The sequence below is a fragment of the Trachurus japonicus genome, chromosome 18 (genome assembly GCF_045865225.1).
Source record: "Trachurus japonicus isolate A0001 chromosome 18, Traja_1.0".
Lineage (NCBI taxonomy): Eukaryota > Metazoa > Chordata > Actinopteri > Carangiformes > Carangidae > Trachurus > Trachurus japonicus.
The window spans coordinates 21,150,938-21,176,645 of NC_140924.1; the positions used below are offsets into that span (position 1 = coordinate 21,150,938).

General features: G+C 40.1%; 3 protein-coding genes across 4 annotated transcripts in view; 1 reads left to right on the top strand and 2 right to left on the bottom strand.

The window, feature by feature from the left end:
- The window catches only part of LOC146969263 (transmembrane protein 272-like), a 30,381-nt gene extending 13,602 nt beyond the window's left edge, over nucleotides 1-16,779 (top strand). Inside the window, exon 5 of the mRNA XM_085759375.1 lies at nucleotides 16,589-16,779. Coding sequence (XP_085615501.1) covers nucleotides 16,589-16,779 — 191 coding nt within the window. The remainder of the gene's footprint in view (nucleotides 1-16,588) is intronic.
- LOC146969264 (transmembrane protein 272-like) lies at nucleotides 4,372-9,523 on the bottom strand. Its single transcript, XM_085760454.1, has 3 exons — nucleotides 9,286-9,523; nucleotides 8,978-9,184; nucleotides 4,372-4,598 (listed from the first exon to the last, which is right to left on the bottom strand). The coding sequence occupies exons 1-3, from the start codon at nucleotides 9,521-9,523 to the stop codon at nucleotides 4,372-4,374; spliced, it is 672 nt and encodes a 223-aa protein (XP_085616580.1).
- A 3,435-nt stretch (nucleotides 16,780-20,214) lies between the features above and the next one.
- LOC146969265 (transmembrane protein 272-like) lies at nucleotides 20,215-25,427 on the bottom strand. 2 transcript variants are annotated; one of them, XM_085759563.1, is made up of 5 exons: nucleotides 25,406-25,427; nucleotides 23,622-23,709; nucleotides 23,409-23,459; nucleotides 23,123-23,329; nucleotides 20,215-20,546 (listed from the first exon to the last, which is right to left on the bottom strand). In XM_085759563.1, exons 2-5 carry the CDS (start codon nucleotides 23,683-23,685, stop codon nucleotides 20,338-20,340), a joined length of 531 nt encoding a protein of 176 aa, XP_085615689.1. In that variant the 5' UTR covers nucleotides 23,686-23,709; nucleotides 25,406-25,427; the 3' UTR covers nucleotides 20,215-20,337. The 2 variants fall into 2 exon arrangements, with proteins under 2 accessions (XP_085615689.1, XP_085615688.1); XM_085759562.1 differs by lacking the exon at nucleotides 25,406-25,427 and adding an exon at nucleotides 24,363-24,382.
- Between the last annotated feature and the right edge of the window lie 281 nt (nucleotides 25,428-25,708).

Below are 25,708 nucleotides of genomic sequence, written 5' to 3' on the forward strand. Positions count from 1 at the left end.
AGAGAGAGACCAGGTAGGAAAACCAGTTGCTGCACCTCACACAGCATCAAAGCAGTGAGACATTCAAACATTAATGACCCAATCCTTCACATTTTACTCTTGGCTGATGTGTGTGAAAATCCTCTTTAGAAATACTTTCATCTATCATTGATCTGTGGGACGTGACCACTTCCTTTTCTACCTCCTTTCATGTTACACATACTCAAACAATCTCAACAATCACGTTTCCTCTCTATTATTAACAGTGAAAATGTGGAGTCACACTTATACCTTTATTATTATTTGATTGATTATTTTAACATTTGTCCTTGTTTACACAACACACACCATTTGAGATTCAACAAATTAAAATTATCAAATTTGAATTCTTCACGACTCTATACTCACATACACTCTCCTAGTCTTTTCCAAACATGAGCAACAATATAAATAAAGAGCTAAATTGCAAAATGTAGAAACTGAGGCACTCTCAAGGTTGAATGATAAAAAGCCTTTATTTCAGCCTTAGATTAAATGCTTGCTGACAGTATGGGGTGCTGTTTGTAAAGCGGCTCATGCTGAAAATAACAGCAACATTTTGTCACATTTAGCTTCAAACCATGTTTAAAAAAGTGGTGTGAATTTTTTTAAGTCACTTTTTAGCACATTTACAACAATATTTGCTAACTTAGAAATATATTAAACAGTTATATCTAAATGTTGAATCTACAGTAAATCTAAATTTTACTGAGTATAAAGCTAAATATTTATGAAATATGCAAATCATCTCCCGCCTGCGCCCTTGGCATTGATCTATCACATTGCCCTGTACCTCAAAAAGCGTTATGTGCGTATAAGAAACTCTTTTTTCTCATATTACCACAGTGATTACAGTTTCCCCACTTGTGGTTGCCTGTTGTTGTGCTAAGCCATGTTATTTGCTGAACAGGGGTGAGATGGCCCCTCAGCACTCCATGCATATGCCTTTTGATGTGATTATAGGCATGGATCTGTTGGTTGGTGATAAAATGGCACATATTAGTCTCGTGCTGCATATTGTGTATTTAACGTGTTTAACGTTTAGTCTTCACTCTGCTGTGTTTTCCACTGCTCAAGTCTAATCCTCGCTCCTTGTCATTTCCAAGCAAGACTGGTAGGCCAAAGTAGCAGCAGCAGCAGCAGCACATCAGTAACAGATACAGGATGGAAGACAGAGTGGTGGTGCAGAAGGCAAACAGGTAGATGATCTTGTCGCAGTACGGTTCCACGTCTGTCATGGTCTTGTTGTAGTTGGGCTCATAGATTGAGAAAATTGGTGAATTATCGGTTTTGGGTGAAGAATCCCTTTAAAAACCATTCTCATTCCTTATCTCATCTTATCTTAACTAATTCAAACCATTACAAACTCCTACTTTATGTCTTTAAAATCATGTTGGTCCCATGCTATGATTTAGTTTGTAAACATGTCATCTGTCTCCACTCACCAGCTATCAACCAGCAGGAAAAGAAGAAAAACATCAGTGAATGCCATGTATAGTAGAATAGACACGTCACATCAAGGCTCAGGCTGGAGAACAGGTTTATCAGACAGAACGCCCCCATTACGATCAGATAGATGGGGATGTAGGGTTGCCGTGGACACTCATCCAGACCCGCTATCCCTGTTGGACACAGAAGAAATATGTCAGTGTGCAGATGTAGCCGATGTCATAGCTGGCCCTCTGCATTGTGTTTCTCACGGCCTGCCCTAGGTGAGGCTCGATCCCACGACCTCCCGCACCGGAGGCAACGATGCTAACCTCTTCGCCAAGAGGTTGCCAACCACTTGGTGGGTTGATTAGCACGTCTTTTATGGGTGGAGTGAGTGCACATTCGTTACACAGAGTCGCTAATGTCCTGACTTTATGGCATTAATTCAGATACGCCTGGGGGAAAAAAATGTTTGTGAATGTGCACAACTCACTCACCAAATATAATCTGTGTATAAGGCAGCATGCTCAGAAACAGCAGGGGATATAAAAGAGCTGTTTTGGGCATTGTAGCGGGGATGAGGACTCCAACCTGCAGAGGAGGAGACGGCTCTGAGAACAATGTATACTCAAGTTTCATCTTCCACCATTCAGCAGCACAAAACAGATTCAACACTTTCACATGAAGGATGGTATGAAGTTGATCATTTTTAACCTCATGACAATTGAAATTATCAATTAATCAATCATACAGTACTTAATCAACACATATCTTGATGAAAAAGTAATCATTTTGCAAGACTTTGCATCTGAGACGTCAGGATCTGCTGTCTTTGTCACATAGTCAACTGAGAAACTGTTCGAACAACCCATTGCAGCTGCGTGATAAAACACTGAATCTCTAAAAAGTAAATGCACCACATGTATAAAATGTTGAAATGAAAATAATGGTGAACAGAAAATATCACAATAATGGAGTATAATCAAATATTCAGCAGAGTCCAGATCTTTACCTTCTCTGTTCTCACTCGTCAGCTTTAAACCAACGATGGTTGTTTCTTCTCATGAGAAACTGAAGCTACTGAGAGACCGAATGCGCTCCAGTGAAACCACACAAACAGGAACACAAATACGTACTGCTGATGTGACCAACTCTGTGTGGTGAACTGCACTAATTACCATCGACTCTGTGAAGTTAGGGAACGCACAGAAGACGAATACAGCATACAGCGGTTTCTAAAGACTAGACAGCCATAAAAAACTAAACAACAGCAGCAGAACAAAGTAGCAGAGACACTGACACCCAAAACACTGAATCACACATTCCCCACAATGCATCTGGATCACCTATGTGCATATTATTGACAGGAGTCGGTCTCTTCCCCCCAAAGCATCATTGGAGGTCACACAGTTGTTTCTGGATAGTTGGAATTGCTTTTGATGTTAAAGGGATATTCAACATTTTTGGCAAATTGGCCCATTGCCATAATCCATATAGTTTTAGCAGTAAGTTCGTTACCTTTGATTGTCGGTGCAAGCTATTTTTACATCGGCGGAGCAGAGTCGTGAGCTGCTCAGAGCTACGTTACGGAGGCTAAAGGAATTTCTTGGTGTCCCTCATCAAATTCATCAAATAGCTACACAATCCAACAACTCCAAAACACTCTCGTGGACAAGTTGTGACCTGCACATTCACCACGCTATGAGATAATAACACAACACTACGAGACGGAGTTGTTTTAGAGGGAAATTCATGCAAAAGCCGCATTGTTTTTCAGCAAGCAGTCTCTGCATTTACGGAAAAAAGCGTTTTGGAGTTGTTGGATTGTGTATTTGATGAGTTTGATGAGGGAAACCAAGAAATCCCATTAGCCTCCATAGCGTAGCTCTGAGCAGCTCGCCGCTCTGCTCCGCCGTTCTAAAAATAGCTTGCACCGACAATTAAATGTATCGAACCTACTGCTATGACTATAGGGGTTATGGCAATGGGCCAATTTGCCAAAATGTTGAACTATCCCTTTAAAAACAATCAGCTGCTTACCCGTAACTGACCTCTCTAATAAATATACATTCACCTACTTATCATTAATGTGTGAGATGTGACCACTTTCTTTTCTTCCTCCTTCCATGTCATACCGTTACTCAAACAACCTCAACATTCACATTTCCTCTCAACTACAACAGTTCCTGGGGAGAAAATTTGGAGTCAAACTTTCACCTTGATTTTTTTCAACATTTATTTGTCTTCATTTGCACAACACACAGTTTGAGATTCATCAATCTAAAATAATCAAGTTTCCCAAATTTGAATTACACACCGCTCCCCACTACCATACACTCTCTTGGTGATCTTGTCATGAATTTTGGCTTTGTTGAGTTTTATATTACTGTAGGTCTTATATTTCAGGACAAGTTAATTCATCTTTCCACTTGATTTGGCACTTATAACTTCTAAAGGAAGAAAAGGGCTGGTTTGGTTTAATTACTTGGATGGAATAAATATGTAAAAGTCAGACTTAGTATTATTTGTATGTACATCATTAAACCTCTGATATACATTAGTATAAGGCAACAGTGTCAGATTTATTAGTCAGTACTGTATCTGGTTGTGGACGGCTATGATTCTGCAAATATTTGCTATAAATAACAATCAGTGTAACATGAATGTATGTCTCATTGTGTCCCTATTTAACAAATCTATTAACAAACATTCAGAAATAATGTAAATACAGTAGCAACAGCTGAATCACATGTGAGCCCAGTCTGTGGCTCAACGTGTACGCAATACATCTCACATGTTTTCTTACAAACAGAATAAATCATCTTCAAATTTAGCATGGATTCGAGGAGGAACGACCAGCTTCAGCAGCAGACGTGACGTGTTCAAGTACAGCGCCACAGAATCCATCCAGAGTCCATGTCTCTAGATGTTTGTGACATGGTCGGCCGGGGGATGAGGGAAGCAGCAGTGGAAGCAGCAGAAGCAGCAGCCTGTGAGCAGGAACAGAGCCAGGACCAGAGCCAGGATGATATAAACCACGGTGGTGGTCCAGAAGGCAAACAGGTAGAGTGTCCTGTTGCAGTACGAATCCAGGTCTGTCGTGTTTTTGTCGTAGTTGGGCGCGTAGATAGAATAGATCCACACGTTACCTAGGGAAAAAAACCTTGTAAGACACTGATCACAGACTTTAACACACCAACTCCCCTGTGGTAAAATGTACAGTTACATTAATGAGTCTTGATGATCAAAGTTCAAACGTCAAAGTCATAGTGACTTGGGACTGGCGTATGTGGCATCTCTCTAACACCTTAAAAGGAGACATATCACCCTTTTCCACAAATTAAAATAGGAAGAGTTCATTTGCAAAATCAGATAACTCCGTTTAAGAATTCTAATCTTCATTTTTTATTTACATATGATATGAGTCAAACCAAAAGTTGAGTGACTGAGATGTAACAAAACAGACATCTCAAAAAAATAAAGTTTATTGAAAACAACACTATGCAAAGAATAATTACAAAGCCTCAGCTCATTTTTTTTTCCAAAATGGCACTTATCTTCCTTTGCAAATGAACTCTTCCCAGGTGTCTTAAAGACATGTCTGTGACATGCAGTCAAAATAACTCAAGGATAAAATTCTTGTGGAGTTCAGACAACGCTGGAGTGAGAAGAAATCGTTTATTGAGTGTAAGCATAGCAAACTGAAGCACAGCCTGGATAGCATATTCTTGAGCATGGTTGCAGCAGGTTTGGCATCAGGCTCTGACTTATTAGTTCCCTGAATGATCTGCTTTGCCAGACAGGGAATGAAGCGGACCCCCGCAGGGAATCAAGAGAGAGCCCACAGGTGGATGCTGGGAAGGGGGTTTGCAAAACCTCATGGGCAGCAAGGCAGCCCACACCTGAAACTGGGGGGGTGGTCATGTGGCTAGGGGTCACATGCCTCCAGGGGCCTCATCATTGTGGATACACTTTTTTTTTTATTAAACATGTTTTGTGCGTAGTACGCACTTTTCTCCGCCAAATTTGGGATCTATCAAGCCAAAACCTGGCGGGGAAAAGTGTGTAAATTTACACCCACTCTGACTATGGCGTACCGGCATTTACACTCTTTTTGAAGAACAGGAGGAATTGGCGACGTCGCTGCTGAGTCAGAGAACTGCAGCGAGGGAGAGAAGAGCGCGGAGTACACAGTGTTTCCCCTATAGGATTTTTTGAAATAGTGGTGATAATTATTCTTCTTTCAGCTCTGTTTCATTTAGATTTGGGAGTTTTTTGTTTTTATTGTGGCCTATTTCAATGCAAGATGATTTTTCTGACTGATACTGCCGTGTATCTCGCTTTCAGAGAAATTCCGCTTCTTTCCCCGTCCGTTGTCTTTACCGTCTTCCACGTCACTCCAGACATTTGTGTGTGTGTCAGAGTGCACATGGCTACTTAATATGCAAGTGCTTATTTGCATTGACCATATATGGTTGTGTTGGGCTGTTTAGGGGCGGAATGTGAGGCGTGTTCACATCCGCACTTTTCTTGGGTCCGGTGTGATTTATCAATGAAATTGCGGAGAGTTGTGCATACGCACAGTTTGATAGATCTGAAAAGGGTGTAAATATTTTGGGTGTACACCATTTTTGGCTTTTCGTCGTACGTCAAAATTTAGTAGCACTTTTACACCCCGTTTGATAAATGAGGTCCCAGGTGTGTATGAGGTTTAAACATCCTGAGAAAATGTAAAATGTATTTATAATTTTTATTTTCCAACATTCTCATTCATAATCATAACAGATCAAGTGACAAACAGCATTCACACACACACAGATAAACATAAAAATAAAACAAAGAAAACGACCCTCCCACCCCCCCACCCCGAGGAGCTGGGCCACTAACGCATTGGCAGCGTATGCCTCTACTACCTCTATAAATACAACTTATCATGAGGCAGCTAAAGAAAGAAAGAAAAGGAAGAGACCTTTGTCCTTCCCATGCAGATGAGTCCTGTCCCGATGAGGTGGCTCTTCTGTGTTGTGCCATGCATCAGTAAAGGGGCTTTTTGGTTTCCCCTATAGAGGTCTAGCACTCCTCGCTGCATTGGCCTGCATACACAACATTACTGAGTTTGTGCCAAAACACCCAGGCACAAACTCAGTAATGTTGTGTATGCAGTTAAATGCAATTATACAACAAGTAGTTCCGACCAAGCAATCTGATTGGTCAATAAGACATTTAGAACGTGCTCAAATCAGCATTACAGCACGGTTGACTCATCACTGAAAATATTACTTCGCCATGTCATGTTGTTTACACATCTCCATGGCAACATGGACTTTTCCCCTTTTATTTTCAGAAACGTCATTTATTACTCGTGAAAATAAATCTCAAACTACACTGACCTCCTGTAGGTTGTTCCTGACAGCTGCCACAGTCATATTTATAGAACAATTATGTTATTTTATTTTGTGTTAATATATTGTAAACTTCCCCGTTACAGCCGAGAGGATTGTCTCCCTCCCATGTGTGTAACGTTACAAAGTCGGAGAGACACGAGTTGTGATCGCGGTGAATATGTTTTTTAAAATATGGCCTGGAGCTGAATATTTCATTGGATAAAACGGAGGTGATTACCTGTATGTTTCTCTCTCTCTCTCTCGCTTGCGCCTTTTGGGCTTTTAAATAATCTGGAGTAATCGTTTGGCTTTCTCTATCAACTGTGTCGGCGACACGGCGCTATAACTTCATTTACATGCAGAGTTTGCGGTTGTAGAAGCTACATCTGTGAAAGGAAAAAAACGGCATCTTTGTTATAACTTGGGCGAGTTTGTGCAGTGTTGATTTAGTTCGGGAAAGTCCGAGACCGCGTTAAAACATGAACGTCAGCTCAGAGTTCACTCATCTGGGACTAGAAAATCATTTCTGTTGCTAGGTCGTTACTAAGGTTCGGACTATTTGCTGTAGAGGTGAACTAGGTTCCATTACACATAGGAGTCTACTGACGTGACTGATTGTGTTTCAGTTATTAGTCAGACCCCATTTATTTCCATGGAAACGGGAAGCACACTCGCTAAAAACTTTAAATTTTGAGAGCAAAACGTCCATCAACATGAATATTTATTTAATTATACGCTTTATTTTGTTGGTAATTGTTGTATAATCGCAATATTACCCTCGAGGGTGTGCTTAAACGTAATTTGAGCACGACGGTGATGCGGTCAGGACCGAGGCGCTTGCGCCGAGGTCCGCAAGCATCACCCTCTCGGGTAATATTGCTTAATTGAGCCACTGCTCACCCCGCCCCTTCTACCGCTACTCACAGGTAGGGGTGGTAAGCCTATTATGCAAATTCTAACACTAATTACATCATTGTCAGACAACCGAGGGAAAAGCTTGTAAAACCACATGGTTTTCAATCTTGAGAGCCTGAAAATTACAGATTTGTCAATTATCTAGGGGGCTGGTAATATAATATATTACCAGCTTTCAAAAAGTGATTTTTTCCATACTATGCCCCACTTTTTTTCCAAATGTGTTAAAAAAAAGATTCTGGTGGCCAGAGGTCAAAGGTCACGGTCAGTGTGACTTCACATAAAGCTTTTAAGCCGATACTGAAGATATCATAAATCCGACTAAGTTGCACATTAATGGTTCATATTTTAATATGACTGTGGATGAACAGGGAAGTAATGTGACACCAGTCAGAGTGAGGAGGTGATTCTAGTTGAGGAGAAACTTTCCTTCAGCGTCAGTGCAGCTATGAAGAACCTGACTAACGAAGGTGTGGAGGAGGATTGTGCTTGTTTATAGTACACACAGTGTCAATTAATTCACACAATTTAAACCAAAGCGGATAGAAGTGATTATAGTGAATAATAGTGAATATAATGCACACAATGTAACGGCAGCAGGTCAGAGGAGAAAGCTGCTTCTGTCTGTGTATGTCTCCAAATAAAACTCAAATAAAGTGTCAACATATAATTTGAGTGAGACCAGAGCTAATTCTTCAGCTCTGGTCTCACTGTGACGAGAAACACTTCTTTATACTCACCTAACATGTATTTGTATTAGGTTGGTATAACTGTAAAACAGAGTGGGAGACTATTGGGAAACATTAGGTGGACATCTAGTGGCTGTTTCATGTCACTACAATGTGTTGATTCTCCTGCTGGAGTACTAAATGGTATGAAAAATAAAATAAAGGAAGAAATCATGGACAATTTGTTTTTCTTTCATCAGGATTTCCTCCAATGCATCATTACATCAAAGAAACAGGAGGTTTTTTATTATAAACCTTTACAATCTATTGTTTTCAGCTTTAAAACCATGTTGATCTCCTGCTACGATTTAGTTTCAGTTTGATATTCAGCTGCCTTTGGTTTTAGGAACTCGTCCAGTTTAACCACAGACTGTAAATAAAGATGGATGTCGCCTCACAGGGTACAGTCGTCACACGGGATGAAATGAGCCGCAGAGAGTGAAACTGTTTTTGTCCCAGACTGTAAACATGTTTTATTGTGTGTCGTCTGTCTCCACTCACCGGCTATGAACCAGCAGAAGAGGAAGGTCGACATCAGCGAGTTCCACGTTATGCAGACTTGACTGAGCCGGTTGGTGGTGCCGTCTTCAGGCTCCTGGGCGCAGGGCAGGCAGGAGAGCAGGGCCAGCACCAGGCCGAACACCCCCACCACGATCAGATAGATGGGGATGTAGGGCTGCCGTGGACACTCATTCAGGTACACTGTCCCTGTTGGACACAGGAGGGATCTGTCAGTGTTTTGAAAGTGTTGTAGGAAACGAAACAAACAACGCAAATCAGATGTTTGTGAAAGTGCACAACCCACTCACCGAGTGCAATCTGCGCCGAAGGCAGGGCGCACACAAACAGCTTTGAACATCCTGAAAGAAGAGGAAGTACCGAATTAAGTTGAAAGAACAGACACTTTAAGACTCTTCTTTGAACCTGACATGAATCAGTCTGAGGCACGACTGTGTGTGACCATCGGCTCTCACCCAGTGGCAGCAATGGGGGTTGAGAAGGAGGATAGATGTTGGACACTGCCTCCAGGGACAGGGACAGGGACATGAACATGACTATAGAGGGGCAGAGGCTCAACATCAGAAAAGGGCAGTATGTACAATTTTTTTCAGGATTAAATATCAAAATAAATAAATTACAGTTACTATTTAGTCGGTAGAGAAAGCCTGCACGCCTTCGGAACTGCAGTCAACATGCTGGACCAATTTCTCAACTTCCCGAAACAGAGTCATGACTTCTGAAGTGGTAGGCTAAGGCTAATAGGTTGTGTGCACATTAACATGGCTTACAGGGGGGAAAAAATCATGTGAGTGCAAGTGCAAAATAGAAGTAGGTGTGGCGAAGAGGGGAGAGAGGGGAAAGTTGCTCAACAACGCCACCTGGGGAATTGCACCCCAGGAAATACACCCTTGGCCCTGTACTTTGGCCAACAAGAGGTCACACAGATTTGTTGCACAATTTATAGAGAACGAGAGACAGACTTCCAAAAGAGTATTAAAATGTATTTATTTGCAGTAAATTATCAAAGTTAAAAAAGCCCAGAGGTCTCAGCAAAATCCAACTGAGTGTCAAATCAAAAACCACAATAATCACAGTAGAAAATAAACAAAAAAAGGTATAGGGCTAGGCCTTAGCGAGGCGGTCAGACTAAACCAACTCAAACTACAAAAGAAAGAAAATTACTACAAACCGAATCACCACGTGCTACACCAAAATTAAGGAGGGAGTGAGAAGGGAACCACCACCAGGGGAAGGCTGCCACACGCTGCACCAACTCCTGTCCTGGAAACACAAAGAAAACAAAATTATACTACTGTGGTGGTAAGACACTCAGTTTGGGTTGTTCAGATAATCATAAATTTAAAACAGAAGCCTATATTAAAACACACCCACGCGCACACAGCACACACACACACAACTGAACTGATTACAAATAACTGAATATCTAAACCCAAAGACAATTATACAGAAAACAAATTAATTATTAAGAAAATAATGAAACAAGACAAAATTCAGCTGTGGGTGGGGGGCAGCAGGCATATTAATAACCCCAAACACAAACCCAACAGCTATGTTGAACTAAATCAAAACAGATATTACATTTTCAAATTAACCCCAAAGAAATAACTTTTTTAAAAAAGTATATATATATATATATATATATATATATATATATATATATATATATATATATATATATATATATATATATATATATATATATATACACATACCCAAATAAGTAGCCTACAAAAAAGAAAACCCAGGAAAACAAGACCAGAACGTAGCACACAAAATATATATAATATTTAACCCAAACAAATAAACCAAAGAACACAAACACAAAGAAACTAAAGGAAAAACAAACAATTAACCAAACCAATAGGAGTTGTGGTGGGGGCTGAGAGTCCGGCGCTGTGTGGACCGCAGCCGCAGCAGGAGCCGAGAGCAGAGAGCAAACAGCTTTGGCTACTACAGCCAACAGAGGTTAATAAAAGGAGCACGCTTACCGGAACGAAGAGAGCTTAAGCACCCCAGTCACCAGTCAGTCTGCGGTGACAACAGAGAGCGGACGCCACACTCCACACTTTCACTGCACCCAACCAGCACGGCCAATAATACTGAAAGTAGCTAAATCACAGCAGCTGTCACACAACGTGCCATGAAATTGCGCAAAGTAGCAGCACCCACGCTTATCTTGAGAATGACCACAAACTAAGCACGCCAAACACATCAAGCAACCGGAGCACACCAAACCACCGGAGCACGCCAAACAGAGCCCTGCCAGGTGAACGCCAAGAGACAAAGTGCGCCCAAGGGGAGCACACTATTCGTTGAACAGGTGGCACCAATGCGTAATCAAGCACCAGTGATGCTGATTGGGTGGGGTGGAGCAACACTCGACCTGCCACATTGAGTTACCGGTAATTGTGACTTTTCTGGAAACAAATTCAAATAGTCAATGATATCAAGCTGAGTGAGTAATTCCTCCTGTTGCCGTAGTTCAGAGACAGAGCGGAGCAGCAGCGGGCACACACACCAACGTATACACAATACCGTATATTACAAGGAAACGCGTGGCATTTTTACAGCGCCGTTGTTTAATGAAACCACAGAAAACCAAGAACACAGTGTAGGCCTACGTCAGGGCCGGCCCAAGCCTCCATGGGGCCCTAAGCAAAATCTTTATTTTGGTGCCCAATAATACTATTTCATTTTTTACTCTGTCATTACGAATCATCATATCCTGGCAGTGTTTTTTTTTTACCCATGTATGGTTTTTATTCTGAAATGGCACTGGATTGATTTACATTTAATCTTCAAATTGATGTAGTACTGGGATACTGAATATCACCTAGGTCGACTAAAAGTAACAAAATAAATCAACAATTAAACCAACAAAATAAACCAAAATTTTTTAAAAGCAGATGATGTGTTTACAATACTGTAAACACATAACACTGAGTTGATCATGTATGAATGTATGTAGCCTACGTACGAGCATGTACAGTGTGTTCCTGTTTCCTGTTTCTGTGGTTTTATTTAAGTGCACTCATGAACTCTCACAAGCTTCAGTTTCTCATGAGAGGAAACGTCGACTGTTGGTTTAAAGCTGAAGAGTGAGAACAGAAAAGGTAAAGATCTATCTGAATATGTAATTATACACTATTGTGATATTTTCTGTTAAACAGATTCTATGGATGTAGTGCATTATTCAGATGTTTTAATGTTAATTAATTTATTGAGATCATACTGTAGCTGCAACTAATAGCTTACTCTGCTGATTATTGTTTTTGTTAATTGCTTGGTGTATAAGATAAGATACTTTGAAGCTAATCATCAAGTTATTTAAATTATGAAATTATCATTCTCAGTGGGTTTGATTGATCACTGGAAACAATGCCGGAGATTGACAGAGCCCAACCCACCAGTAGATATTCCAGTGTGATAGGTGAGGCATGTGATCATAGTGGATCTTAACTAAAAACAACTTCTGCTGCTGATTATATTGTATTTGTAATCTGTGAATATGAATATATTGTGTCTTCCTCAGTGTTGAGTAGTGTGACATTAATCATCATGCTCTTACTTGTAATGATAGTAGGTAAGTCAGAGAAGCACTTCTTTGTCATTATTCAGATTTTATTGATGTAATCCAACCGTTTGGAGCCAGGAAAGTAAACACTAATTATAAAATGCTTTTCTTTGTCGTTGTGCCAAACAGGAATAATGCATGTCTCAAAATGTCAGCCACAGCCCTTCTTTCCAATCCATGTGGTGGTGGTAGTCATACTGCTTCTGTGGTGTTCAAACTGCAGCAAGACCTTGTGCTGCCTGTTTGTCCTCTTCTTCTCCGTGTTCATTGCTGGTAAGGAACTGAACAACAAATTATTGGGGGAGGTCTTTAGTGGGATTTCTTACACCACAAATTGCTCTCCTTTGTGGAATAAAAAAAACTCTTATCAAATAGTCACAAACAAAGGTTTTATTTTTCTTATCACACTAAATGTTATCGCTGTATAGTGCAGTATTTTCTCTTGTTTTCTGTCTGTCTTTTGCACCGTCAACAAAAGGTGTCATGCACAGTTGGAGTATGCCACTGTATAATTCAAGTTGAGCCATTTGAAGTTTGAGCATTGGTACTGATATATTAGGAGTTTATACAGTCGGTTTCACTCCAGTCCAGTATCAGCATTATACCAATACCATCTCCACTCTGATAGTGTCAGTGCCAAATCTTTGGTTTGTTTATTGTTGGTAAAACAGCCTCTGTCTCAAACTGTGTTGTTCTATTTTCTTGTGTTTCTTTGCTTTCCACAGGTAATGTGTTGATCTATATTGTGTATAAGGCCAAGTACCACAAGAACACAACACACATCAGTTCCTACTGCAACAAACTCTACAAGTTTGCCTTCTGGACTAACAGCTTGAGCTACGTCCCTTTATGGCTCCTCTTTATCTTCATGTACTGTTGTAGGCAACAACAGCTTGATGATGCTGGTGAACGAAGACCCTTGCAGGGGGGTCACATCAGACCATGCCCCAATATTGGACCATGTTTTGATTGTCATCATAATAATTGTGATTGTGATCCTTGTGATTGTGATCCTTGTGATTGTGATTGTGATCCTGGTGATTGTGATCATGGTGATTGTGATCCTGGTGATTGTGATCCTGGTGATTTCGATTGTGATGATGGTGATAATGGTGATTGATGAATACATAATGATCTTGACACAGAAATATTATCATTTACATACACTATACAAAATACAAAACCCTACTTATTGTTATTTGTTTATTATTTCTAAAATGTAAAAAAAAAAAAAAAAAAATCTTAAACTGTAGTAGTGTATTGATGACTGATCAATCTTTTAACACAGAAATATCATAATTGTAAAATGTAAAATATAATATGATGTTTCCTTACACTTTTAAAAGTAAATCTAAATAATTTTAAATTGCTGTGTATTATATAAAATTACCTCAAGATATTACCAATAGCTAATGTTTTTTGGCTTTATGTAAAGTTATGCGTTTTTAAAGAGATCTTGACTGGTAATGTGATCTGTGAGTTGGACTGTTAGCAGGATTTGTGAGCGAGGTTCACCAGTGCTTTGGTGTGGATGGACTTATAGAGGAGAGTGAAGCTGACATGTCAGTATGCCTAGTGTGTCAACCTTTTTCATCAACACATAATTCTGGCCTGGGAAAGTGAGACATCGAGGAAATGTCAAATACCAGTTCATGCTGAACCATACTGGCCAAATACTGTGTGTAAATACATATTGATGATCTCTGATTTTTGTGTATATATTCACTAGTTAAAGCAGAAGTAAGCGATATTTTTGTGTTAATATAAGTCTTAAATAGTTATATCTTCCGACAGCAATCACTTACATAGAGTGTTTGGACCGAAACACGGGTCTCTCAGTCCCTCTGCTCTGCTCTGAGCCGAGGAGAAAACTTTTTTTGTATCCTACAATTTTTATCCAATGAGGAGAGAGAACGGCATGAAGGGCTGTGTGTGCAGCCAAGGGATGTGCGTGAATGTGGTGACGTAGGGACGAGGACCAATAGATCCATGACAAGGGCGGAGGCTGCTAACTCCATCGGCTGACAAGACGTTATGGTGCGTTCAGGGCAACCCGTAACTCGTGTTTTTCCGACCTGTGAACTCGTACCAGTTCGATCTGGTTCACGGGTCAGAAGTTACGAGTGGCCGTTATAGTGCACTTTCACAGGCAACAGGACGGAGAAACGCGAGTTGTGGGTTGCCTGGAATGCTACAAAGTCGTAAGTCGTGACTTGAAGCCGTAACTTACGGTTTCAAAAGCCTGCCTGGAACGCAGCATTAGCCAAAACGACCAGATCGCTTACTTCTGCTTTAAATAAGAAGATAAAGAAAACTGGTAATGTTGAAATGCTTTAGAGTGTCATCTTTCAGAATTCCTGGTTTTGATGCACAAAATTGTGAAATAATAAATAAATAAAATGTTCTGTAATGTTTCAAGGATCTTTTTCAGTTTTCAGTTTCAGTTTGCAAAAGATGTTTGATATCCATTCATCCATCTGTATTATCTATCATCATTTATTATGTTATTGCCTGTTTTTATCACACAATTTCACCAAAAAAGGAGAAGGAAACCTGATGAATCTGATACTGTTGCCTCAGAACTTTAATAATAATGTAGAAACAATACAATACAATTCAGACCTACATAACCTACATAATTTGTCCAATCCAAGTAACTGAACTAAGGAAATACATTTTGACAAATGTTTAGTCTCTAGGTTGGAAAATTGTGAAACTGCATTTCATATATATATATATATATATATATATATATGGAATTCAAGATAAGAGGATAAGACCAAGAGAGTGTATGTTGGTAAGGGTTAATTCAAATTTGGGAAACATCATATCCGTCCTTGAGGTGGATGGTGTCTTCTTGGTACTTTAGCCTCCTTACGTAATACCACTTTATTAATGTTTGAATGTCACAACCTTTCTATTACTATGTGTTGCACCACTTTACTTTATCACTTTGTTGTCATGCACATGGGTACAGAAATTCACATGGTCATTAATTCTGACTGCTCTATGTCTGAATCTTGTGGTCGGGTCTTGGCGACAGATGCTGAGTTGGTGAAAGGCCGTGCTCTCAATGCAAAATTTCTCATAATGCCAGAAAAATACAAACACGCAGGAGAGAAAGACTGTGGAGAAAAAAAGCAGTAGTGAGTTTTGAAAAAAAAACTAAACATTTAGGCTTTTGGATCGAGGAAATCTCTGAGAGATGAAATGCAGGTGATATTACAAGATTAAATCAATCACATGAAATGTTGAAAAATGAAATATGTTTTAATTGGACACTTGAACAAAAGTCAGAGAAGCACTTCTTTGTCATTATTCAGATTTTATTGATGTAATCCAACCGTTTGGAGTCAGGAAAGTAAACGCTAATTATAAAATGCTTTTCTTTGTCTTTGTGCCAAACAGGAATAGTACATGGCTCAAAATGTCAGCCACAGCCCTTCTTTCCAATCCATGTGGTGGTGGTAGTCTTACTGCTTCTGTGGTTTTCAAACTGCAGTAAGAACTTCTGTTGCCTGTTTGTCTTCTTCTTCTCCTTGTTCATTGCTGGTAAGGAACTGAACACAAATTATTAGGGGAGGTCTTTTGGGGCAATTCTAACACCACACATTGCAGCTATCCTTTGTGGGGGAAAAAAACTCTCATTGAATAGTCACAAACAAAGGTTGTGCCCAGTTTTATTTTTCTTATCACACTGTTATCCCTGTATTGTGCAGTAGTTTCTCTTGTTTTCTGCCTGTCTTTTGCACCAAAAGGTGTCATGCACAGTTGGAGTGTGCCACTATACTGTATAATTCAAGTTGAGCCATTTGAAGTTTGAGCATTGGTGGCTAAACTGATATATTAGGATTTAATACAGTCAATTTCACTTCAGTCCAGTATCAGCATTATACTAATACCATCTCCACTCTGATAGTGTCAGTGTCAAATCTTTGGTTTGTTTATTGTTGGTAAAACAGCCTCCGTCTCAAAAAGTGTTTTACTACTTTCTTGTGTTTCTTTGCTTTCCACAGGTAATGTGTTGATCTATATTGTGTATGAGGCCAAGTACAACAACAACACAACACAAATCAGTTCTTACTGCAACACACTCTACATGGTTGCCTTCTGGACTAACAGCTTGTCTTTATGGCTCCTCTTTATCTTCTTGTACTGTTGTAGGCAACAACAGCTTGATGATGATGATGAACAAAGACCCCTGTGAGGGGGTAATATCAGCCCATGCCCCAGTCGTGGTCATGGTCATGATCATGGTCATATGATCATGATTATAATTGTGATTGTGATGGTGATTTTGATTGTGATGTTGGTGATTATGGTGATTGGTGAATATATAATGATCTTGACACAGAAATATTATCATTTACACTATACAAAATACAAAACCCTACTTATTGTTATTTGTTTATTGATTTAAAATGTAAAAAAAAAAAAACTGTAGTACTATTGATGACTGATAAATCTTTTAACACAGAAATATCATAATTTACATAATATGTAAAATATAATATGATGTTTCCTTCCTCTTTTTAAATGTAAATAATTTTAAATTGCTGTGTATTATGTAAAATTACCTCAAGATATTACAAATAGCTAATATTTTTAGTCTTTATGTAAAGTTACACGTTTTTAAAAGAGATTCTTGACTGGTAATGTGATCTGTGAGCAGGATTTGTGAGCGAGGTTCACCAGTGCTTTGGCGTGGATGGACTTAAAGAGGAGAGTGAAGCTGACATGTCAGTGTCAACCTTTTTCATCAACCCAGTTGTGTGAGACATCGAGGAAATGTCAAATGCTGACACATACTGCCCAAATACTGTGTGTAAAATATATGTAGTACATACATATTGATGATCTCTGATTATACACAGTTCACTAGTTCAATAAGAAGTTAAAGAAAATTGGTATTATTGAAATGTGTGTCATCTTTTGTGTCATCCTTTTTCAGTTTTCAGTTTCAGTTTGCAAAAAAGATGTTTGATATCCATTCATCCATCTGTATTATCTATCATATATCATTTATTATGTTATTGCCTGTTATTGTCTTTTTATCACACTATTTCACCAAAAAAGAAGAAGGAAAGCTGATGAATCTGATACTGTTGCCTCAGAGCTTTAATAATGTACATAGAAACAATACAATACAATTGAGACCTACATTTGTCCAATCCAAGTAACTGAACTAAATAAATACATTTTGACAAATGTTTAGTCTCTAGGTTGGAAAATTGTGAAACTTGGCAATCACAAGTTCTCAGTGCCAAAGCTATCATCATACATCTTGTGCATACAACTACATTTCATGCTAGATTTTGTCATTAGTGTTCTTCACCTTCAAATAATGTTTAGAAAGATTAGAAACCACTGAAATCCAGTGGGAAGATTAATTAACTTGTCCTGAAATATACAACCTAATGTATATAATACATGGAATTCAAGATAAGAGGATAAGGCCATGAGAGTGACGACAAATTAATCATTTTGCAAGACTTTGCATCTGAGATGTCAGGAGCTGCTGTTGTCTTTGTCATATAGTCAACTGAGAATCTTTTGAACAACCCATTGCAGCTGCAAGTGATAAAACACTGAATCTCTAAGAAGTAAATGCACTACATGCATAACATGCTCTCACTCTTCAGCTTTAAACCAACGATGGTTGTTTCTTCTCATGAGAAACTGAAGCTACTGAGAGACAATGAATGCGCTTCAATGAAACCACAGAGAAACAGGAACACACTGTGCATGCTGGTGATGTGACCAACTCTGTGTGGTGAACTGCACCAATTGCCATCAACACTGTGAAGTTAGGGAACCCACAGAAGACGTATATGGCAGCAGTGGTCAAAAACAAAGCAGCAGAGCATCATGGCAAGTCATACAGCTGTTTCTACAGACTGGACACACAGCCATAAAAAACTAAACAAAAACAACAACAGCAGCAGAACAAAGTAGCAGAGACACTGGCACCCAAAACACTGAATCACACATTCCCCACAATGTATCTGGATCACCTATCTGCGTATTTCCATATTGACAGGAGTCGGTCTCTTCACCAGCTCCCCCCAAAGCATCATGGGAGGTCACACAGTTGTTTCTACAACCTGGATAGTTGGAATTGTGGGGTGGGCAAAAATACTGATATGGCAATATATCGTGATACTTTATATCGCGATACGATACTGATATATTCAATATTTAAATATCGTTTTTTTTTTTTTTTTGGCTTTTGATGCCTTTATTGATAGTATAGTTTAGAGAGACAGAGAGAGGGGGGATTGAGGACTGTAGCCTCTACATGTGGCGCCTGCTTAACCTCCTGCTCCACTCGATGCCCCCCAATATCGATATTTTTTCAAATAATAAATCGTCTTTCAGACGTGAATCCAGTACGACTTCCGCACCTCTGCTCCGCGAGGTGTCACTGTACTGCTACCTCAGACAGTGTGTACATGCAAATATGTTGTTGTAACTTGCACTTGTATAAAATGGCATGGATAATTTGAATTACATTGCTTTGACTGTTTGTCCCATAACTTATCACTATCAACTGACGTACATACAACTCGGATTTTAAGATGCATAATGCCTTTTACATTTTTCAGTGAACTATGTAGAATATTGTAGAATATCGCAATATATCGCAAAATTTGGATATCGCAATATCGTGTCGTGACTCAAGTATCATGATGCATATCGTATCGTGAGGTCCTTGGCAATACCCACCCCTAGTTTGTGATGTTAAAAACAAGCAGAAACTTACCCATAACTGTCCTCTCTAATAAATATACATTCACCTACTTATCATTAATGTGTGAGATGTGACCACTTCCTTTTCTTCCTCCTTCTAAGTCATAGCGTTAGTCAAACAATCTCAACATTCACATTTCCTCTCAACTACAACAGTTCCTGGGGAGAAAATTTGGAGTCAAACTTTTACCTTGATTTTTTTCAACATTTATTTGTCTTCATTTGCACAACACACAGTTTGAGATTCATCAATCTAAAATAATCAAGTTTCTCAAATTTGAATTACACACCGCTCCCCGCTACCATACACTCTCTTGACTCTTGGTGATCTTGTCTTGGCTTTGTTGAGTTTTATATTACTGTAGGTCTTATATTTCAGGACAAGTTAATTCATCTTTCCACTTGATTTGGCACTTATAACTTCTAAAGGAAGAAAAGGGCTGGTTTAGTTAAATTACTTGGATGGAACAAATATGTAAAAGTCAGACTTAGTATTATTTCTATGTACATCATTAAAGCTCTGATATACATTAGTATAAGGCAACAGTGTCAGATTTATTAGTCAGTACTGTATCTGGTTGTAGACGGCTATGATTTTGCAAATATTTGCTATAAATAACAATCAGTGTAACATAAATTTGTAGCTCATTGTCCCTATTTGACAAACGTATTAACAAACAAATAATGTAAATAAAGTAGCAATAGCTGTGCTCTGAATCAGGTGTGAGCCCAGTCTGTGGCTCAACGTGTAAACAATACATTTCACATGTTTCTTACAAACAGAATAAATCTATCTCATCTTCAAATTTAGCATGGATTCGTTGGAGCTGTGCCACTACAATACAAGGTCGGTGTTAAAATGACACATGTTAGTCTTGCGCTGCACATTGTGTGTTTAATAAAGAGTGCCCTGATGTGTTTCCCACTGCTCAAGGTGGCGGCAGCAGACGTGATGTGTTCAAGTACAGCGCCACAGAATCCATGCTGGCTCCTCTACGTGTCCGAGTCCACGTCTCTAGATGTTGTCGTCGGGGTCGGCCCGGCCACACAGGAAGAAGCAGAGGAGGACGCAGCAGCCTCCGAACAGGAACAGAGCCAGGAGGATGTAGACCAGAGTGGTGGTCCAGAAGGCAAACAGGTAGAGTGTCCTGTTGCAGTATGAATCCGGGTCTGTCGTGTTTTTGTCGTAGTTGGGCGCGTAGATAGAATAGATCCACACGTTACCTAGGAAAAAAAAACGTCAAAGTTACAGTGACCTCACGAAATATGTCTTTGGACAGATGTGACATCTCTGTAACACCTTACAGACACCTGTAACACCTTACAGACATATTATAACCATTTTCCACAAATTTAAATAGTTCCCAGGTGTCTTAAAGACATGTTTGTGACATGCTTCGGTCAAAATACCCCAAGGATCAAACATCACAGCTCTTTGCATCCACTCAAAACAGCCCTGTTCAGAGTAGCTGGTTTCAGTGCCTGTCCCTTTAAATGCAAATGAGCTACTGCTCACCCCGCCCCTTTTACTGGTACCAGTACTCACAGGTAGGGGTGGTAGGCCTATTATGCAAATTCAAACACTAATTACATCATTGTCAGACAACGGAGAGAACAGCTTGTAAAACCACATAGTTTTCAACCTCGAGAGCCTGAAAATTACAGATTTTTGTCAAATATCACATTTTGGAGGCCGAAAGGCAAAAAAAACACCCAAATATATGTTAAAGAGCCTAATATGTCCACTTTAAAGGACAATTCCAGGCGAATTCAACTCGGGGGTGTATTTTCCTGTCATTTTAGGTCTAAAAGAAGGAATCTGAAGATTTTCAGTTTAATTGCTCCTGTTTTGTGGTAGCTGCGTCTGTCCCTGCATCGCCACGGCAGCAATAAATGGGAGTGGATGTAAGTTCCGCTGTTTAGGCTGTTTACAGTCCTCAAAGCCGCAATTTTTTCCACAGACAGCGTCAGATGGCTACTCAAACATGCACCGAGAAGTTTATTTACTTCAAGCAAGCCGACATGTTTGTAAAACTAGATCTAATTCAAAGTCTCCCGGAGTCTCGTGCGAGACCGAGTTGCCGTGCGCGGTGTGTTCAGGCGCAGTGGGAAAGCTCCCGTTTGTGTCATAAACACAGGAATATCAACTCTTTACTTGCTTCAAGTAAAAAAAACTTCTCGGCGCATGTTTGAGTAGCCACCTGACGCTGTCTGTGGAAAAAAAAAAGTACACTTGAAGCAAGTCAAGAGTTGATATTCCTGTGTTTATGACACAAACAGTAGCTCCCACTGCGCCTGAATACACCAGCACTGCAACTGGGTCTCGCGCAAGACTCCGGGAGACTTTGAATTAGATCTAGTTTTACAAACATGTTGGCTTGCTTGAAGTAGAGAACTTACATCCACTCCCATTCATTGCTGCCGTGGCGATGCGGGGACAGACGCAACTACCGCAAAACAGGAGCAATTAAACTGAAAATCTTCAGATTCCTTCTTTTAGACCTAAAATGATAGGAAAATACACCCCCGAGTTGAATTCACCTGGAATTGTCCTTTAAGAGATTTCTTTCAAATTTATAAAAAAAAAAGAAAAAAAATCACCAGGGATCAGGGACAGCTGGGTAGATTCTGGTGGCCAGAGGTCAAAGGTCAAGGTCAGTGTGACTTCACATAAGGCTTTTAAGCCATTACTGAAGATACCACACATAAATTCTGACTAAATTGCATATTAATGGTTCATATTTTAATATGACTGTGGATGAACAGGGAAGTAATGTGACACCAGTCAGAGTGAGGAGGTGATTCTAGTTGAGGAGAAACTTTCCTTCAGTGTCAGTGCAGCTATGAAGAACCTGGCTGACAAAGGTGTGGAGGAGGATTGTGCTTGATTTTAATGGAGAGTACACACTTACGATGTCAATGAATTCACTCAATTTAAACCAAAGTGGATAGAAGTGATTATAATTAAGGAATATAATGTACACAATGTAACGCCAGCAGGTCAGAGAAGAAAGCGACCTCTGTCTGTGTATGTCTCCAAATAAAACTCAAATAAAGTGTCAACATATAATTTGAGTTAGACCAGAGCTATTTTTTCAGCTCTGGTCTCACTGCGACTAGAGACACTTCTTTATACTCACCCAACATGTATTTGTATTAGGTTGGTATAACTGTAAAACAGAGTGGGAGACTATTGGGAAACATTAGGTGGACATCTAGTGGCTGTTTCATGTCACTACAATGTGTTGATTCTCCTGCTGGAGTACTAAATGGTATGAAAAATAAAATAAAATAAAATAAAGGAAGAAATCATGGACAATTTGTTTTTCTTTCATCAGGATTTCCTCCAATGCATCATTACATCAAAAAAAACAGGAGATTTTTTTTTAATCTTATCTTATTATAAACCTTTACAATCTACTGTTTTCAGATTTAAAACCATGTTGATCTCCTGCTATGATTTAGTTTCAGTTTGATATTCAGCTGCCTTTGGATTTAGAAACTCGTCCAGTTTAACCACAGACTGTAAATAAAGATGGATGTCGCCTCAGTGATGTCACTCAGGGTTTTGATTAAGAGAACAGGCCAAGAGGAGGAGCAGGTGTGTTCACCTGTTTGTGGCTAGAACACACTCACCCGACTGTGACCGTGTGAATGATCCTCACTAAAAGCAGCAACACACAGATGAAAGTTCACCCCGGTACAGTCATCACGCGGGATGAAATGAGCCGCAGAGAGTGAAACTGTTTTTGTCCCAGACTGTAAACATGTTTTATTGTGTGTCGTCTGTCTCCACTCACCGGCTATGAACCAGCAGAAGAGGAAGAATGACGTCAGCGAGTTCCACGTTATGCAGACTTGACTGAGCGGGTTGGTGGTGCCGTCTTCAGGCTCCTGGGCGCAGGGCAGGCAGGAGAGCAGGGCCAGCACCAGGCCGAACACCCCCACCACGATCAGATAGATGGGGATGTAGGGCTGCCGTGGACACTCATTCAGATACACTGACCCTGTTGGACACAGGAGGGATCTGTCAGTGTTTTGAAGAAATGAAACAAACACCACTAATCGTGTGCATGATCCACTCACCGAGTGCAATCTGCGCCGAAGGCAGGATGCACAGAAACACCTTTGAACATCCTGAAAGAAGAGGAAATATAGATTTAATTTGAAAGAACAGACACTTTAAAACTCTTCTCTGAACCTGACATGAATCAAACTGAGGCACGAGTGTGTGAGTGTGAGTGTGTGTGTGTGTGTGTGTGTGTGTGTGTGTGTGTGTGTGTGACCATCAGCTCTCACCCAGCATCGGCTTTGGGAGTTGAGGAGGGCGACGGATGTGTTGAAGAAGCCCGGTGCTGGACATTGTAGCGGTGATGAGGGCTCCGACCTGCAGAGGAGGAGACAGATCTAAGATTATGATGATCTTTACAAACCAGAAGATGAGAGGAAAACAAAGGTCTGAAAATACACAAGTTCTTACTTTTTCTTTCTTTGTTGATCACTTTATCAATTTTACAACTGAAACTACTCATGAATTAATCAACCATACTTAATCAGCGCCTATCTTGATAACAAATAAATTACTTTGTGTCATTTTTCAAGCAAGAATTTGTATTTGAAACGTCAGGATCTGCTGTTGTCTTTATGATATGTTACAGTAAACAGAGAATCTGTATTTCATGGATAGGCGTTTGAAAATCTGAATAATAACTTGAAATTTTAAGTATTTTACCATACCTCATACACCAAACAATCCATTGATTAATTAAAACAATAATCAGCAGAGTAACCGGTAGCAAACAGGAGCTTTTAGTTGCAGCCATGATGCACATTCAAGGCAAAACCAGGAAACTAGACATCTTTACCTTCTCTCTTCTCACTCTTCAACCTTCAAACAATATTTGGCTGTTTTCTCTCATGAGAAAATTAAAGTTCTGAGAGATCATGACTGATCATGATCATAAAAACAGAGAAAAACAGGAACACACGTGCAGGTCCTGTGATAAACTCAGTGTTTTAAAGGGGAACTGCACCAATTACCGTCAACTCCATGTAGGCTGGGAACCCACCGGAGACAGATGTGACAGGAGGGGTCAAAAAGCAGCAGACGTCCAGATAGAGAGACAACCGAAACGCTGAATCACACAACTCCCACCATGCAACTGGATCGCCCTTTTGCATACTGCATTTCCCATTAGACCCACAATGCCCCTTTCTTTCCTCAGTTTGCAGTCAGGGCCCTGAGGAGTCGGACACATGGCCTGTTCAACAGCTCCCCCCAGAGCATCATGGGAAGTCATACAGCTGTTTCTACAACCTGGATAGTTGGAATTGTTGGAGTCAACACTTTAGGTAATTACATTACAAGACCTGTCCTGTATTTAAATCTTATTTGCATTAAACATAAGCTGAACAAGTGGTGCGTTTAAGGACCAGCCGTGACACATACAGTATGATCAGTATGTGGTTGCTCATTAGGGAACTTACAATTTGATTAAGTCATGGGTCAGGTCAGGTCCTCCCACATTCAGTTTCTATTTGTAAAAGTCCCCCAGTGAGGGATGAGTGGTCTTATCTGATCCTGTCCGATTTATTTATGAATAGAAAATCTAATCACAACACACTGAGGGAACTTTAACCAGCTCATTCCTGTTCACACTGGAGTGAATTCACAGCAACATGACGGATTGAGAGGTTTGACTGCATTCCCTAAAGCCAGTCTGACCAACGTTACAACACCGCAGCGGCGACAACAAGAGTCGACCTGTGCGTTACTATCGTCACAAAAACACTCAAACGCGGTAATTTGTCCCAGTATTAAGTTGTTTTTTAGAAGTTTGTGACGACTCAACAGCAATAACAGATAAATACATGAGTAAGTTAACAATACACACAAGCAGGACCAAGTTCAGCTCCAGCTGAGTCACATGCCGAACAAACCTGCAGCAGATAAACTTCACCCGCAGCGAGTCAACAGGCTGTCCGATAATGGGTTCACAGGCGCGTGCGTCGTCCTGTTTAGCACAAGAAAGCGTCGATTAAAAAAAACAACAAAGCAAAGAAGAAAAAAAAAAGTAACCCACCTTTCCTTCACCGTGTCTCCAGCCACTGCCTGAGCTGCTGTCAACCGCGCCCTGCGGGATGCCGAGCCTCCACCTCTCGGGAGCGCGCGTCCACAGGGAGAGAGAGGGAGGGACGGGGGCGTTCACGCGGTCAGCCGGTTGGAAAGGTGAGTAACGACAGGAAAGGCTTCTGCACGGTCAGTGGGCCTGATGACAGGACTTTGGATGACTGGAGTAATGATTCTCAATCTTGTCTGAACTTATTTAAAGTTTTGACATGATAAAATAATATATAGCCTACTTTTTTTTTTTTTTTTAATCATG

What these genes read in the sequence shown, in the direction of transcription:
- LOC146969265 (XM_085759562.1), bottom strand. An exon ending in TTCGGCGCAGATTGCACTCG is followed by an intron (nt 23,330 to 23,408) that starts GTGAGTGGATCA and finishes TGTGTCCAACAG; the next exon opens with GGTCAGTGTATCTGAATGAG. An exon ending in CTTCTGCTGGTTCATAGCCG is followed by an intron (nt 20,547 to 23,122) that starts GTGAGTGGAGAC and finishes TTTTTTTCCTAG; the next exon opens with GTAACGTGTGGATCTATTCT.
- LOC146969264 (XM_085760454.1), bottom strand. Translation starts at nt 9,523, where the DNA reads ATGTCCCTGTCCCTGTCCCTGGAGGCAGTGTCCAACATCTATCCTCCT. An exon ending in TTCGGCGCAGATTGCACTCG is followed by an intron (nt 9,185 to 9,285) that starts GTGAGTGGGTTG and finishes TGTGTCCAACAG; the next exon opens with GGACAGTGTACCTGAATGAG. An exon ending in CTTCTGCTGGTTCATAGCCG is followed by an intron (nt 4,599 to 8,977) that starts GTGAGTGGAGAC and finishes TTTTTTCCCTAG; the next exon opens with GTAACGTGTGGATCTATTCT.